At 48.7% G+C, this 14,375-nt stretch overlaps 1 protein-coding gene across 2 annotated transcripts in view; it reads right to left on the minus strand.

Annotated features, from left to right (window-relative positions):
• Itpr2 (inositol 1,4,5-trisphosphate receptor type 2) overlaps window positions 1–14,375 on the minus strand; it is a 408,993-nt gene that overhangs the window by 213,756 nt on the left and 180,862 nt on the right. For both annotated transcript variants that reach the window (XM_005364599.3, XM_026787888.1), the window contains 3 exons: window positions 12,929–13,129; window positions 10,800–11,051; window positions 8,854–8,979 (listed from right to left, as the gene is read on the minus strand). In XM_005364599.3, the coding sequence (XP_005364656.1) occupies window positions 8,854–8,979; window positions 10,800–11,051; window positions 12,929–13,129 (579 nt within the window). The remainder of the gene's footprint in view (window positions 1–8,853; window positions 8,980–10,799; window positions 11,052–12,928; window positions 13,130–14,375) is intronic.

The following is a 14,375-nucleotide window of genomic DNA, read 5'->3' on the forward strand; positions in this document are numbered from 1 at the left end:
CATCTAGTCTCCTGGCTGCTCACCCAGCCTCCTGGGCACTCATCTAGTCTCCTGGATGCTCACCCAGCCTCCTGGGCACTCATCTAGTCTCCTGGATGCTCACCCAGCCTCCTGGACACTCACCTAGCCTCCTAGGTGCTCACCTAGCCTCCTGGCTGCTCACCCAGCCTCCTGGCTGCTCACCCAGCCTCCTGGGCACTCATCTAGCCTCCTGGATGCTCACCCAGTGGCCTCCTGCTCCTTCCACCCATGTCTTCCCAGCCACCGCCATGTTTTCCCAGCCACCACCAATTGACGGTCCAGCTGAACCAGTATGGCACAATAAGCATTACGTTGCTTTTCTCATAATATTTCACACAGACAACATGGAGAGAATTGTAGACAAGATCATTTTTTAAGATGTTCTGGGCTTTGCATAGGAACAGTGCTATCTTGAGGGACGTCAGGAAATGATAGCAAACCATCCATCACCAGCACAAGATGTACATGTGTGGACATGTTTACAAGACTCCCTTAAGACAAGAGGGACACCTGAGAGCACCAACATCCATAAGGTTGCTCACCCAGCTTTTACCACATCCAGACAGCCAGGCACTATGAGGCCACAGTACTCCTGCTCCACATTCCCCTGGCTACTGTTCAAGTTGGTGGCGGGCCCTGGCCATGACCATGTGGTGCCGATTTTGTGAGCATGAGGAATATGACAGTCACAGAGCTGTGGAGCCTTCCACCCATACTTCAGAGAAAAGCCTGGGAAAGCACGCAGCACTGTGGGCCAGAATGAGGGTTTCTACCAACAGCCCCTGGAAGGCCAACACATGGAGCTCTGAGGATGAAACCCAAACTTCTCTAGAGACCCAAGAACATTAGAGATACCATGAACATGTGTTGAGCAGGTCACAGGCAGTAACCCAAGAGAGAAGACACATGGGCTAAACCGGCAAGGCTATATGGATGGGGCTGCTTCACTCTGGAAATCCGCAACACGCTACCACATGCCCCAGACCAGACCCACAGCTACAGGACTCAGTGCTTGCCCTGCTGTGTCTCAGCTCTGCTTTGGCCCACCCCTTCCTTGCTGCTCGCCTATTCCAACCTGATGGAATGGAAGCATACACTCTATTCCACTGTACCTTGGAAGTAGGCAACACTGATTCTACACAGGCAGAGGGCTCAGCAGTTTCCCTGGGCTGCAGAGGAAACTCGGATTTTGGATTTTGAATGCCACTGGAACTATGAGAGCTGTAGGAACTCAGAGATGGAGTGAGTGTGTCTTGAGCTGTGAAGGGCACGGAAGGAAGATTCAGGTCTGAGCATGAACTATCCATGCAAAGGTTCCTTTGCAGTTGGTGATGGCAGGTAGGCCCAACAGGAAGAAGTAAGTCACTCGGGGCTGTTTATTGTTCTTTCTGGTTTTTTCTTTCCCTGCTTCCATGACGTAGCTGTCATATGTCATGTGACTTCTCTGTCATAAGGTGGACAGCTGCCTTCTCCACAAGCCCTCCCAACTGTAATGGATGAACCTCCAGAGCTGTGAGCTAAAATAAATCCTCTTTGAAGTTATGCCACATACTGCAATGGAGACACAAACAAAAAATACAGAATCTGAAAGACAAGAAAGCAAAGACATGCAGATCCTGGGCCAAGCCTCTCAGAAGGCTGGGATGCTGGGATGAAAGTGTCTGGAGAAGCAGAGCAGAGACTCTGTGGAGAGGATGGAGAGAGAGCTGCAAGGAGAAGACAGTAAGTCCTCGGAGAATCTTAGGGAGACAGGGACCTGATCCAACTCTCTCTCTCTCTCTCTCTCTCTCTCTCTCTCTCTCTCTCTCTCTCTCTCTCTCTCTCTCTCTCTCTCTCACACACACACACACACACACATACACACACACACCTCCTCTTCTTCCTCCAGATGTGGACAATTATGACGTAAGAGTTCAGAATTCGTCAAATTTATGGTATTTTAGAACCTGCAGCATTTGGTGAGGGATCAGACTTAGGGGGTACAAAGAAGCATCTGCATCTGATGCCCAGGTGTCTGCCTGGATGTGACATGCAGGTGCAGGTGCTGGAACTACCATTTGCTAAGCTGCCACAGCTTGAGATGGTGGGTTTGCAGCAGAGCGTGAATAAGGAGTTTGAATCAGACTGCTGAGTGGAAATGTCACGTAAACACCCAGATTCTGAGTGGAAATGTCACGTAAACACCCAGATTCAAGAGCCATGTCAGAGAAGGTCCGAGGCTTAATTCAACCTGGGATCAAAATCTGAGAGTTGCTGATCCCAGGAAGCAAGTGTCTGTGGACAGTGAAGGGGTCAGGTCCGGGGTCTGAGTCTGCCATACCTCAATGTCTGAAAGTAGAAAGACACAGGGGGACCAGTCAAGTGACAGAAGAACCAACAAGATGGGAAAGAGAGACAGTGACAGACAGACAGACTGATGACCCTGGGGACACACATGAAGGGTTTAAGGACCTCAGTCAGCAAAGACTTGCCTCACAGCATAAAGACCTAAGTTCAAGGCCCAAAATACATTAATAAAGAGAAAAAAAGCAGCTTGGTGTATGGCGGCACACGGGAAACTCCAGAGCTGAGGAGGCAGAAACAGGCAGGCACCCCTGAATCCCTTGACTGGCCAGTGAGCCCAGCAGGATTGGTGACAGACTCAGTGAGAAACCGTGTCCCCAAAACTAAGATGGATGAGACCTCTGACCTCTAACCTCCACACACCCCTTACACACACACCTGCTCACACATGCACATGAACTGATACACACGCGGGGAAGGGGCTGAGAACTGATAGACTAGAATGGATACTGCCGATGATATGAAGGGACAAGGAACAACCACACAATCATCAGGACGAGGGACAACCACACAATCCTCAGAACAAGGAACAACCATCTAATCATCAGGACAAGGAACAACCACACAAATGTCAGGACAAGGAACAACCGTCTAATCATCAGGACGAGGAACAACCGCACAATCCTCAGGACAAGGAACAATCATCTATCTAATCATCAGGACGAGGAACAACCACCCAATCGTCAGGACAAAGAACAACCACCCAATCGTCAAGACAAAGAACAATCATCTATCTAATCCTCAGGACAAGGAACAACCATCCAGTTGTCATGACAAGGAACAACCACCCAGTCGTCAGGACAAGGAACAATCACCCAATCCTCAGGACAAGGAACAACCATAATCCTCAGGATGAGGAACAACCACCAGTCTTCAGGACAAGGAACATCCACCCAGTCCTCAGGACAAGGAACAACCACCCAATCGTCAGGAGAGGGCCAAGAGTTCTCTGGTGCAGGCGCCATCACTGTCACTCAGCAGAAAAATTAGGTCAGTATAACTACAGCTGAGCCTCAGGTGGCACAGAGAGGATAAAGCCACAGAAGACACATCTTCAGTCCCTTGCCATGCTAGCTTCTGGGGCCACATTTAAAAAAAAAATGCTTTCAAGTGACTTTTATTAATGATCCACTCAACTTTTAAAAAAATCAACAAAATCACAGGCCATCTGCTTAATCTACCTAACGAAGACCACACAGAAGCACATTTAGAGTAGACACACATTCTACTTATCTCCAAACTTCTACTTGGTAGGAAAGGGAATGAATGGCCAAAGCCATCTGTGTGACATCACGGTATCTTGATCCGTCTTGTTAAGCGGTGACTGACAGGACACCGACTAGACACATCCTAAATTATTTCTAGGTATAATTTTGTTCTGACGGAACATTACAGAGTACAGCTGGCCACTGAAGGTCTCGAAAGGGATGGCAGTATTGGGAACATCTTCAGAAACAATCCCCCTGCAGTCTGAGACTAACACTGATCATCGCCCGCCCCTTCTAGGCGCCCCTGATAATGACCCGAGTCCCCTGACTGCAGCAACAGGCAGTTATCAAGACGAAGAGATGCATTTCTGCCCCACAAGCACCAATTTCAGCTGCATTAGAACATAGATCAAAGTGGGCTGTCATTAATGGTCTGAAAGACAGAAACAACCTTTCCTGGGTCTAATAGCCTGGCCGCTGTCCCAGTGTGCTGTATTCCAGCTCACGGGCCCCCGTCTCTGTCAGGACATCAGAAAGGTGACAACGTGTGGCGAGATCACACAGCTTATTAAAAGCTATCCTTCAGGAAAGGTTTTCTATGTGTCTTTTTAAAATTATTTTTAAATTTATTAAATGACTTGCCGGAGCCTTGTCTCTCCTTCCACCACATGTGTCCCGGGGATCAAGCTCAAGTTATCAAGCTTAGCAGCAAGCGCCTTAACCAGCCAAGCCCTCTCGCTGGCCCACTCGTGTGGTCTTTGTCCCTTATGCAGGATAAAGCCCATGAAGGGGAAAATGGAAGATAAAATCACAGTGACTCCAGAGGGCTTTCCAAGAACCCCAAGGGATGACCACAGAAAAGCATGGGAAGGAAGCACATTATGTGGTTGCTGACATTGAGACTTCATTAGTCTTTTCAGACAACCCGTTCCCCAAATTCTACGGAAATACAATTGTGTAGGCTCAGACAGACCAGAGGGAATCCAAAGACATGGAAACAGCACACCAGACACGATTCAAAAGAGAATCAGCAAAAGTCATGGGGAAAACGGTGGGAGACGTGAAGGCTACATTTGAGACGCTGCTGGAGATGGGAGGGGGGGGGGTGTACAAGCCTTCCTTCCCATTCTGTAACAAACAGGAGAATCTACTAGCAAATTATGACCTGGACTCCGGGAGCAAAATTATGAGGCCACCTGGAGGTTTCCTAAGTTTCATGATAGGGAGGATGGGAATACACTCCTGACATACACTACATCTTTGCTTAACTGAACTGCCCCATGCTGATGCCCAAGTAAAATCAAGTCAGAAGCCATAAAAAAAGAAAACTCAGTATAAGAGTCTTTAAATGTTAAGTTGTGCAGAAATAGAAACCAAAGCATGCCAAACATGGTAATGGCATCTTTTTACAACTATCCAGGTAGATGCTAAAAGCTAAGACTGGACACCAAGCCACGTGCTCTGGCGACTCTCCTCTTCACTCCTGCCTTATCGGATTCTCCCGTTTGACCCCTGCCACGTCTGGTCTTACAGGACAGCTCTTCACAAGCTCCTCCCTCTCCTCTCTGGTGTTACTCAGTCGCTCCAGGGAGTTACAAGTTTGCTGTGAGCACTCAAGTCTGACGCCTTTCCTCTGTAGCAGGCTATGCCATGTGATGTCTGCGTAAGCCTTCACATGTACCTGAATTCACACATACCTGGCTTCGTACGCACCTGGTGGAGTGGTTTCAATGAAAATGATCTCCATTGGGTCATAGGGAGTGTCACTATTAGGAGGTGTGGCCTTGTAGGAGTGGGTGTGGCCTTGTTGGAGTAGGTGTGGCCTTGTTGGAGGACATGTGGGGAGCACTTATGTCAGGCCCAGTGTCACTCTCTTCCTGCTGCCTCCTGATTTGGATGTAGAACTTTTGGCTCCTTCTGCAGCACCATGTCTGCCTGAGTGCCTCCATCCTTCCCGCCCTGATGACAATGCACTGAACCTCTGAACTGTAAGCCAGATTGCTGTGTGTGGTGTCTCTTCACAGCAACAGAAATTCTAACTAAGACACCTGGCTTCATGCAGACCCAACTTTTAGCTTAATTCATGTCCAGTCTCATGTGTAGCTGGCTTCATTCACAATCTAGTACCCTGCAGGTCTGGCTTCACGCATGTCTGGCTTCACGCATGCCTTGATACATGCATAGCTGGCTTCGTGCATTTTTCAGCTTCCAGCTTAATTTGTGTCCAGCTTCATGCACACCTGGCTCCACACGTATCTAGTCTCTTGCAGGTCTGGTTATATGTATGCCTGGCTTCACGCATACGCTACCTCATGCAAGCCCAGGTTAATGTTCATCTGGCTCTTGACTGTGTGGACAGTCTGTCTTCACCTCACCCTCAATGTCATTATGTCACCAACATCCTTTAGGTATAGGGAAGCTCCTGAAGCTGCCCTGCCCAAAAGGCTCTCATAGCTTTGTGATGATCCTGGTCATGACATAACGTCACCAGTCCCTTTGCAAAGTGCAGTATGTACCAAGAGCTCGTGGTGCGTTACCTCACCAGCTCTTCCCGGGGGAATGTATTAATTATACGGTGACTCAGGGGCAGAGCTTTACAATACCCTTCCCAATATATGTAAGGTGCTTAGAGAAAGGCGGAGTTTGGATCTGAACCCAGTCTGACTAATTCCTGTGACCCCCCTGCTCTTAGCTGCCACACTCTATTGCAGTGGCTCTCAGGGTGCCCCCAAACCAACCGTGGTGCCACTTAAGACTTGTTTCAAGTGTCTTGTCTCCCAAGTGCTGGGTCTGGGACTCTGGGGAGCAGGCTCCGTTTTGAGTGACTCCTTCAACTTTCGGCAGAGGGAGAAAGGAACCCTCTTCCAGAAAGTGCTAGGTGGTTTCATGTCCTCCCTGGAGAAGGACTTAGGAGGACAAAGAAGAACCTGAGAGGAACCTGCAGTCAACTCGGGGCAGACAGGGAGGAATTCCAGGAAGTCTTCTAGAGCCTTTCTGTAATGGATGGCACTTCAGAATCATCAACGTAAGCAAACTCAAAACAAAGGGCCGCAGCTTCTGAATTCATAAGGGGAAGGAGTGTGTGGGTCCAGGGGTAGCCCGGTCAGCTTTCTTTGGTTTTAATGAAATCAACTCCTTTTTAGCGTTATGGCCTGCACTGCTGAGCATGAAGATCAGCGCCTTTTTAGCTTGAGGCCTGTACTGCGGAGAATACACCCTCCCTCTGAGAGATCCCCGCCCAGCTTGTTAAACAACTTAGCACCGGTAATGCCATTTTGCAAGGCTTGTACTGAATATGCAGGGTTTGAACAAAGGGCAGTTTAGAAGCTGCCAAAACAAGATAGAGACACCGGTGGCTGGGCCGGGGGAGGAACGGGGGGAATGCCGAGAATGTGGCTGGGTGTCGAGAAACGGTGAATACTGAGAAGACACTCTGTCTGCCCCAGATAAGAGCCAAGGCAATTCTCCTAGGGACCTTGTCCCTACCTGAACTCGGCCACATTCAAACTGACCAATGAAAACCCTGTAACTACGCTTCTCGCTTCTGTACCGCACTTTTTGCTCCCCAAAACATATATAAACCCATTACCCCGACCTGAAGGCACAAGTCCTCTGAGAGACTTTCTCGCCCCAGGTACCTGTGTATCTGAATAAACCTCTTGCTGTTTGCATCCATACAAGTGGTCTCGCTGCTCCTTGGGAAGGGTCTCCCGGAGGAAAGACACTCTCGGAGGGTCTTTCTCAGCTTGTCCCCATCAGTGACTCCAGGCAGCTCTGCGGATGCTCATTCATCTGGAAGCTCTTCAGCATCTCCCTGCACACGCAGCCCTGAAATTATCCTCTGCTTCAAGGACTCGGAAGCTGTCTGCAGCTGGCCAGAGCCAGTGACAAACATAAACGGTACGTGCTGACCGTGGGAGAATTGGGTGGTTTCTCTCGCTGCGATTCAGCTGAGGAGGGGCACAGTGACTTCTAGGTGGACGCACGAAAATGACGGGACGCAGAAAGGCTCTACTTCCGCGGGTACCTGAACCTAGCCAAACTCTCGCTCGCTCTGCTGCACCGAAAGGAAAATAAGTACATTCTGCCTGGAAAGACTTCCCAGCCTGGAGGGACTGACCCACTATATCGTCCAGGGGTGTTTTCGGGTGTCTGGGTTTACAGCGGGGGCTCTGGTGTATGTAGTTCATCGTTCCTCTCCAGAAAGGGTCGACGGAGGCCATGAGCCACCGGATACGGCAAGCAATCATTCTTGTAAGATTTCGGTAGTCCCCATCCTCAAGCACATCCAGGTGAGGCCTGCCTAAGCTACCAGCACTGGGGCAAGCAGGAAGGCCCGAGAGACTGGACAGGTCACCTTATCTTGCGCGAGGTCTAAGGAGCTACGGATACACTGCCTTTCCTAGGAAAACCCTGTTCAGCTTGCACATCTTGTCACTTTTAAACTCAAATGAGAGAACTTGGCATGGTGGCTCACACCTGTAATCCCAACACTTGGGGGGCTGAGGCAGGATGATGGCTATGAGTTTATGGCTAGCCTGGGTTACTCCAGGCCTACCTGTGCTATGGAATGAAGCCTTGTTTGAAAAAGATGTAAAATAGAAGGCCCCTGGATGTTAATAATGATTTGTTATGCAAAAGAGAAGGCACAAAAGGGTAAATGGCACCTTTCCTGGCTTGCTCATTTTCCCAGGGCAGATGCACACACCAGACGGTGTCTGTGAGATGTCCTCAGTGCCACACGCCACCTCCCAATTAAAAAAAAGGAAACGGACTCAAAGTGAAAGCCGAATATGACTTGGGGAACACAAATGAAAGTTCAGATGACCAGATGACCAGAGCCAGGGAAGACGGTAACGGAGGTCAGGAGAAGCCTGCTCACAGTCCCCCCTAGACCACTCGAGGCCTCCTCCACCTGTGGCTTTAACTGCATTCACGGCAAGAGTTTAAGCTGAAAACAGCCTCTGCCAGAGGTTTCCTCTAAGCCATGTAGCCAGGCTCCTAGAATTCCATTTGGTAGCAGACAAATATGGTCATTTATACAGGTAGACGCTAAACACGTCCCCTGTCCCTGCACATGCCATACTAGGGCTCTGGTTTACGTTACCTTGCTACCTGTCACCCACGATCTCCTGGAACTCAGCCACAGCCTCACAGATAAAACAGACTAAATCAAAATGCAGTTGGGTGAACTGCAAATGTCCATCTATTTACTGCTTAACCAAAATCAATACCTATCAATACCGATGCTCTTACTCCACACGAAGAGCATTGAACTTACCCTTGCCATATCCACCAAGAAATTCTCGAATAATTTCCAGATGTGGTTACTTGTGTAGATTTCTTTCATCTCCACCTCCGTATCAACGTAGCAGTGATTGACGAAGTTCACGTATGCAATCTTGACCTGTGCAGGTTTCAAACACAAAGGCAAGTTGGATGTTTTCACAGACGGCCTTCTGTTCTACAGAGAAATGTCATCCGTTTGGGATCCCGCAATAGATTACAGTTTGTTTGGTCCACATGCAGGTTCCCTGCTTTCTTCCCTTTCACAACGTCTGCCCTGGCCCAGCAAAGCCTGGAGTCTAGCATTCCATTACCCTATGCCCAGAGCTTGCTGTGAAAATCAGAGCCTTACTCAAAGCAAGCCGAGCATCCTTGAGACACTCGGAAGAACTCAGAAGTCTCCAAGAGAAGGCTGTGTACAGAAGCAAATCCTGTCAATCATCCCATGGGATTCCTGGACTCTGAGTCAGAACCACAAGGCCCAAGGGCAAGCTTTCCTGCCTGCAGGGCTTCCAGCTGTGCCACTGAAGTCTAGAAAAAGAAATCCTCACTGGCACATGCCGTGCTGAGACTGGTCAAGGGCTAAAAAGAGCTGAGACACACAGACAACCATCGTCTCCACCGCAGCTGTACGGACTGCATCCCCCATGCGTGAAACCCCTCGGCCTTTCCCATGTCTCCTCTTACTGTGGACATACTGCGTCCCCCAGGCGTGAAACCCCTCGGCCTTTCCCATGCCTCCTCTTACTGACTGCAACCCTCTAATAATCCTACAGACGTGGTGATTATTTACTGTATAACTGTGGGTACTGGATGCTGGAAGTGCTGAGCGGCTGCTGGAATCAGCCACACAGTTAGGAACCAATGGATCAGGATCCTAGCTCACTGCTGACTTTGCTCAACAACCAGAACCACACCTAGCCATTACTCTCCTGGAGCTGATCCTCCTGGGGAAGGCGTGAGAGCTAATGAGTCAATCAGCCAGCTTTCCATCAGAGGTGGGTGGCCATATCCACACAGCCCAAGAATTCGTCTCTGAAGCAGTAAGGCATGAGGTGGGCGACTCCAGTAAACACAGGAAAGGCGGGGCCCTGAGAAGCAACTAAACCTGGGTCTGGCGTGGCCAAGACCAGGACCTCAGACAAGGACCAAGCCCATGGTCCTCTCCTCCACCCCACCCCGCTCTGTCATTTCATCTCAGCCCACCACCAGGCATGAAGGACCCTTGGACTGAGACATTAATGATGTCACATCAATATTCCTTCAGGTCCGTGACTGTGTTGCCATGGCGCAGGGCTACTTCAACAGGGACGGAAAACTCCCCTGACTCTTTTGGGTTTTATGTCGTTTAGAGTATAGACATATTTATGATCCGTCACACATGCCATAATAGCAGAAAAGAAAGAAATCGTTACACTGTGTGTTCCCAGAAGCCTCACTAGTAGAAAGATTTCCTCAACCAATAATCGTCCTCTGTGAGGTATTGTGTATCAAACATCAAAGCTGAAGTGGACGCGAGGAGGCTGAGAGACGGTGTGGGCACGGCCTCAGGAAGACATACACTCCGTGCAGCACGGAGTCTACTGTGGGCTCCTGCAGCACCGGCCCAGGCTCTCTAATCAATGACTGATTCACCAATGAGCCACCAGGTTCCTGCTCAAAAGCTACAAGAGAATCTTTCCCTGCAAGCCCACTACCATGCACAGACTTTAAGAGACGTTTGTAGTTCTTAGTCAAGGGACCTGGCTTCCCTCTGTGCGAATAAAAACTCGGAATCTTTGTGCTCTTTTCCACTTTGCAGATTACATAGCTAAGTACAGTGAATGCCTCTCCTAAATATGTAATACCATCATAAATATTACCATGGGAGACACAGGTGACCCCCAGGTGAACTTTACAAACAAGAGTGTTCTACAGATGATAGGTGTTTGTCAGGCTGACCTCGGGGATACAGTCGTCATGGGTCACCACCCTCACGATGTCATCCAGGGGCAGGAGAGAATTGCACTTGATCTCAGTGTAGACGTTCTTCCCCTCCGTGCATGCGGCCAGCAGCTCCACAAGGGTGATGTGGTAGGCCAGGGGGCCGCTCTCATCCCCGCGGGCCCTCTCGGAACACATCATGTTGAGGAGGATGGGGAACGACGCTCTGTCGTTGTAGAATATCAACACGTCTTCACCCCCGTTAATCAGCTGAAATGCAGAAGAAAGAAGCTAGACAGCTGAAGCTAGACGTAGATCTCCGTTTACAAACAGAAACCAACACAAATAGGTGCCAAGTGACCGGCTACTGATGCTTCTGAAACCAGACAGGAGAGATGACAGAAGGGACAGAGCCAGACCCTGGGGGTACAGACCTAGAATCCCAGCACCAGGGGAGCCGAACATCTGAGTTCCTGTGTTTGTTTTTACTAAAGTAATACAGTGAGGGACTGGAGAGATGACTGAGCAATTAAAAGTACTCCCTGCTTCTGCAGAGGACCAGAGGATCTGATGCCCTCTTCTGGCCTCCTCAAGCAGTACACTTACATGCATACACCCACAGATAAGGCACACTTACATACACATTAAAAATCATAAGGAAGTATTCACATCAGCAATTAAGTGAGCAACCTTGTACACTGCTTCAAATACAACTTTATAAAAATCTGGAAAATTCCTCATTTAATGGGAAGGCATCAGAAAATAGAACAGAGAGTTGAGATGGCAAAGAAATGAGAAGGGGCGGTGCTTAGGACATAACTGTTCCTCATATGTTGGTGTATGCTTTGAGAGCCTCGAGATGTAGCATATTTTATTTTCCATGCTGTTATCTATTATCTACGACTGATAACAATTTCCTAACCTTGATATGAGATGTTTGGTCAGGTTTCAAATGATATATAAATTTCAATTTAGTTATTATATTTAAATCAATAAGCCAATTGATTGATGGGCTCACTTTGATAGTCCTGCTGCAAAGAAATGTATGTGCCCAAATGTGGTTATGTATAATATCACAAATATTTCCTGACACAGAAGAATCCCTTTAATACACGTCACATGAAGGGCCCATGTGTCTGCATCACTGTCTGCTTGTGGCTCATTCACAACCCATACGTAAAAGTCCAAGGCCTAAGATTTCTGTGTGGCACAGGAAATCAACATGGAGACATCTCTCCTTTCTAACCAGAAGGCATATGGCGATAGGAATTTCCCCAGACCCACGTGATTCCCTGGGGAATGGACTCCCTTGCAGCCGTGGGTGACGCTGCTTTGACATGCAGTCCGCCAGTGTGCATCTGGTCGCCGGCTCTCCAAAGGAGCTCCTTAGTGTCCCCAGTGAGCAGCCAGCCCACATCAACCTCTCCCAAAGTGGGTCATTCATTTTCCTTCTTATCTCATTAAAATACCCAATTCCTACTGCTCTAATGAAGCCCTGCCAATCATTTTTAATTAATTCGTGTTGTTTTTCAAAGCTATTACAAACAGTGGCAGAAAACACCTATCCTGCAGTTGAGAAAGAGCAGGAGCCATCAGAGCTCAACGGCTCTGTTACGTTACTAAAAATTTTTAAAGAGAAAAAAATGTGTTAATTCCAAATAGTCTTGTGATCTCCTGAGATTCCACCTATTGTAGGAGCTGGAGGGGTGGCTCAATGGCTAAAAGTCCTTGTTGCTCTTGCAGAGAACCGAGGTTCAATTCCCAGCACCCTCATTAAGCAGGTCATAAGTATGTGTTACTCCAGATCCTGGAGATCTAACTCCCTCTGCTGGCCTCCAGAGGCACCTACATGCACACATGCACATGTGCACGCACAAACACACTCATACACACACACACACACACACACACACAATCTTTTAAGTTAAAAAATCACCCATTATTTAACAGACCCAAATTCATTACAGATCAAACAGAAAAACTCTGAAGACAATCCTGACGTCAGGCTGTCCTGTGTTACCTCACCGCACCATGGTAGACCCTACCAGCGCTTCAGTAATCACTTGAGGTCTTCCCCAGCTCTGAGCTGACCATGCACATCTAGGCCAGCTCATGTGGAGTTGGTGAGACACAGACGGAAAACCTACCTCGGTCATGACCATATCCTGGCATTTCTTCACGTATTTGCCGTCTGCTTTCACGATGGTCTGCAGGAACCTCAGGTACTCCACGTGGCGGCCGTGCGTCTCGATGCAGTGCACGAAGTGCTGCACGACCCTCTCGCTGATCTCGTTGCACAGGTGGTAGTTGTTCATGAAGATGTGCCGCATGGTTTCCGCCTCGAGGAGCTGAGCAGAGGAGTGTGTTCTCGTGACTGTGGTGAGATCACCCTTCTAGTTCCCTGACTGCCATGGGCCTTGTGACTTATGGGAAGCCACCGTGGACTACCTGGGCCTCTCTTCCTTCACCGACCACTGAAGGAAATCTGCCTCACAATGGGGCTCAACTGGAACAAGGAAGTAGGCAAGTACACGACCAGCAGCTGCGTTCTTGGGGATAATTTATCCTTATTCCAGCGTGGCTCTTCCTTAAGATCTGCTACTGCTTTTTTTATCATTTTGTAAGCACACAGAATAAGCATGTGTGCTGTGTGCACAGGTATGTATGGTGAGGGGTACATGTGCCATACATGTGCAAGCAGAGAGCAGAGCAGGATCCTCTGTCACTCTCCATCTTATTCCCTTGAGGCGGAGTCTCTCACTGAACCTGAACCTGATCCCCAGTATGCCGACTGGCCAGCAGGCTCCTGTGGTCCTGTCTCTGCTGCTCATCACTGGTATCACAGCCACACAAGGCTGTACCTGACTTAGGTGGGCACTGGGGATCTGAACCGAGGTCCTCACACTTCTACAGTGAACGCTCTGCCTACACTCTTTTAACAGACCACAGTTAGTGCAACTTTTGAATACTCAGTTTTAGCTCTTGTGCATTTATTTTTGGTTTGGGTTTTATGGTTCTGGGTCCTGAATGTGCTAGGTAAGCTGTCTCCTGCTGAGCTGTACCCCAGCTCCCATGTTTAACTTCTAAAATCCTTACTCTAACATTAAATTGTATGTTATAAATGAAACTGTTATTGGCATATAAAACTTGTCTGAATTTTCAAATGACTTTAAGAGTTTGTTCTAAGGAAACACTCAGTTTTATGGAGTGAATCTCAACAAAGGGAAAATGATGCACAAAAGTCGATAAAATTCTTTTCACTGTGCGGTCAAACCAGTGCACACACTGCTGTAATGTGGGGGGTCAGACCAGTGCACACACTGCCGTAATGTGGGGGGTCAGACCAGCGCACACACTGCCGTAATGTAGGGGGTCAGACCGGTGCACACACTGCCATAAACATGAGACCGGTGCACACACTGTTGTAAATGTTAGGGGTCAGACTGGTGCACACACTGCTGTAAACATGAGACCGGTGCACACACTACTGTAAACGTGGAGGGTCAGACTGGTGCACACACTGCTGTAAATGTTAGGGGTCAGACCAGTGCACACACTACTGTAAATGTTAGGGGTCAGACCAGTGCACACACT

This window comes from Microtus ochrogaster (genome assembly GCF_000317375.1).
Source record: "Microtus ochrogaster isolate Prairie Vole_2 chromosome 14 unlocalized genomic scaffold, MicOch1.0 chr14_random_2, whole genome shotgun sequence".
Taxonomy (NCBI): Eukaryota; Metazoa; Chordata; class Mammalia; order Rodentia; family Cricetidae; genus Microtus; species Microtus ochrogaster.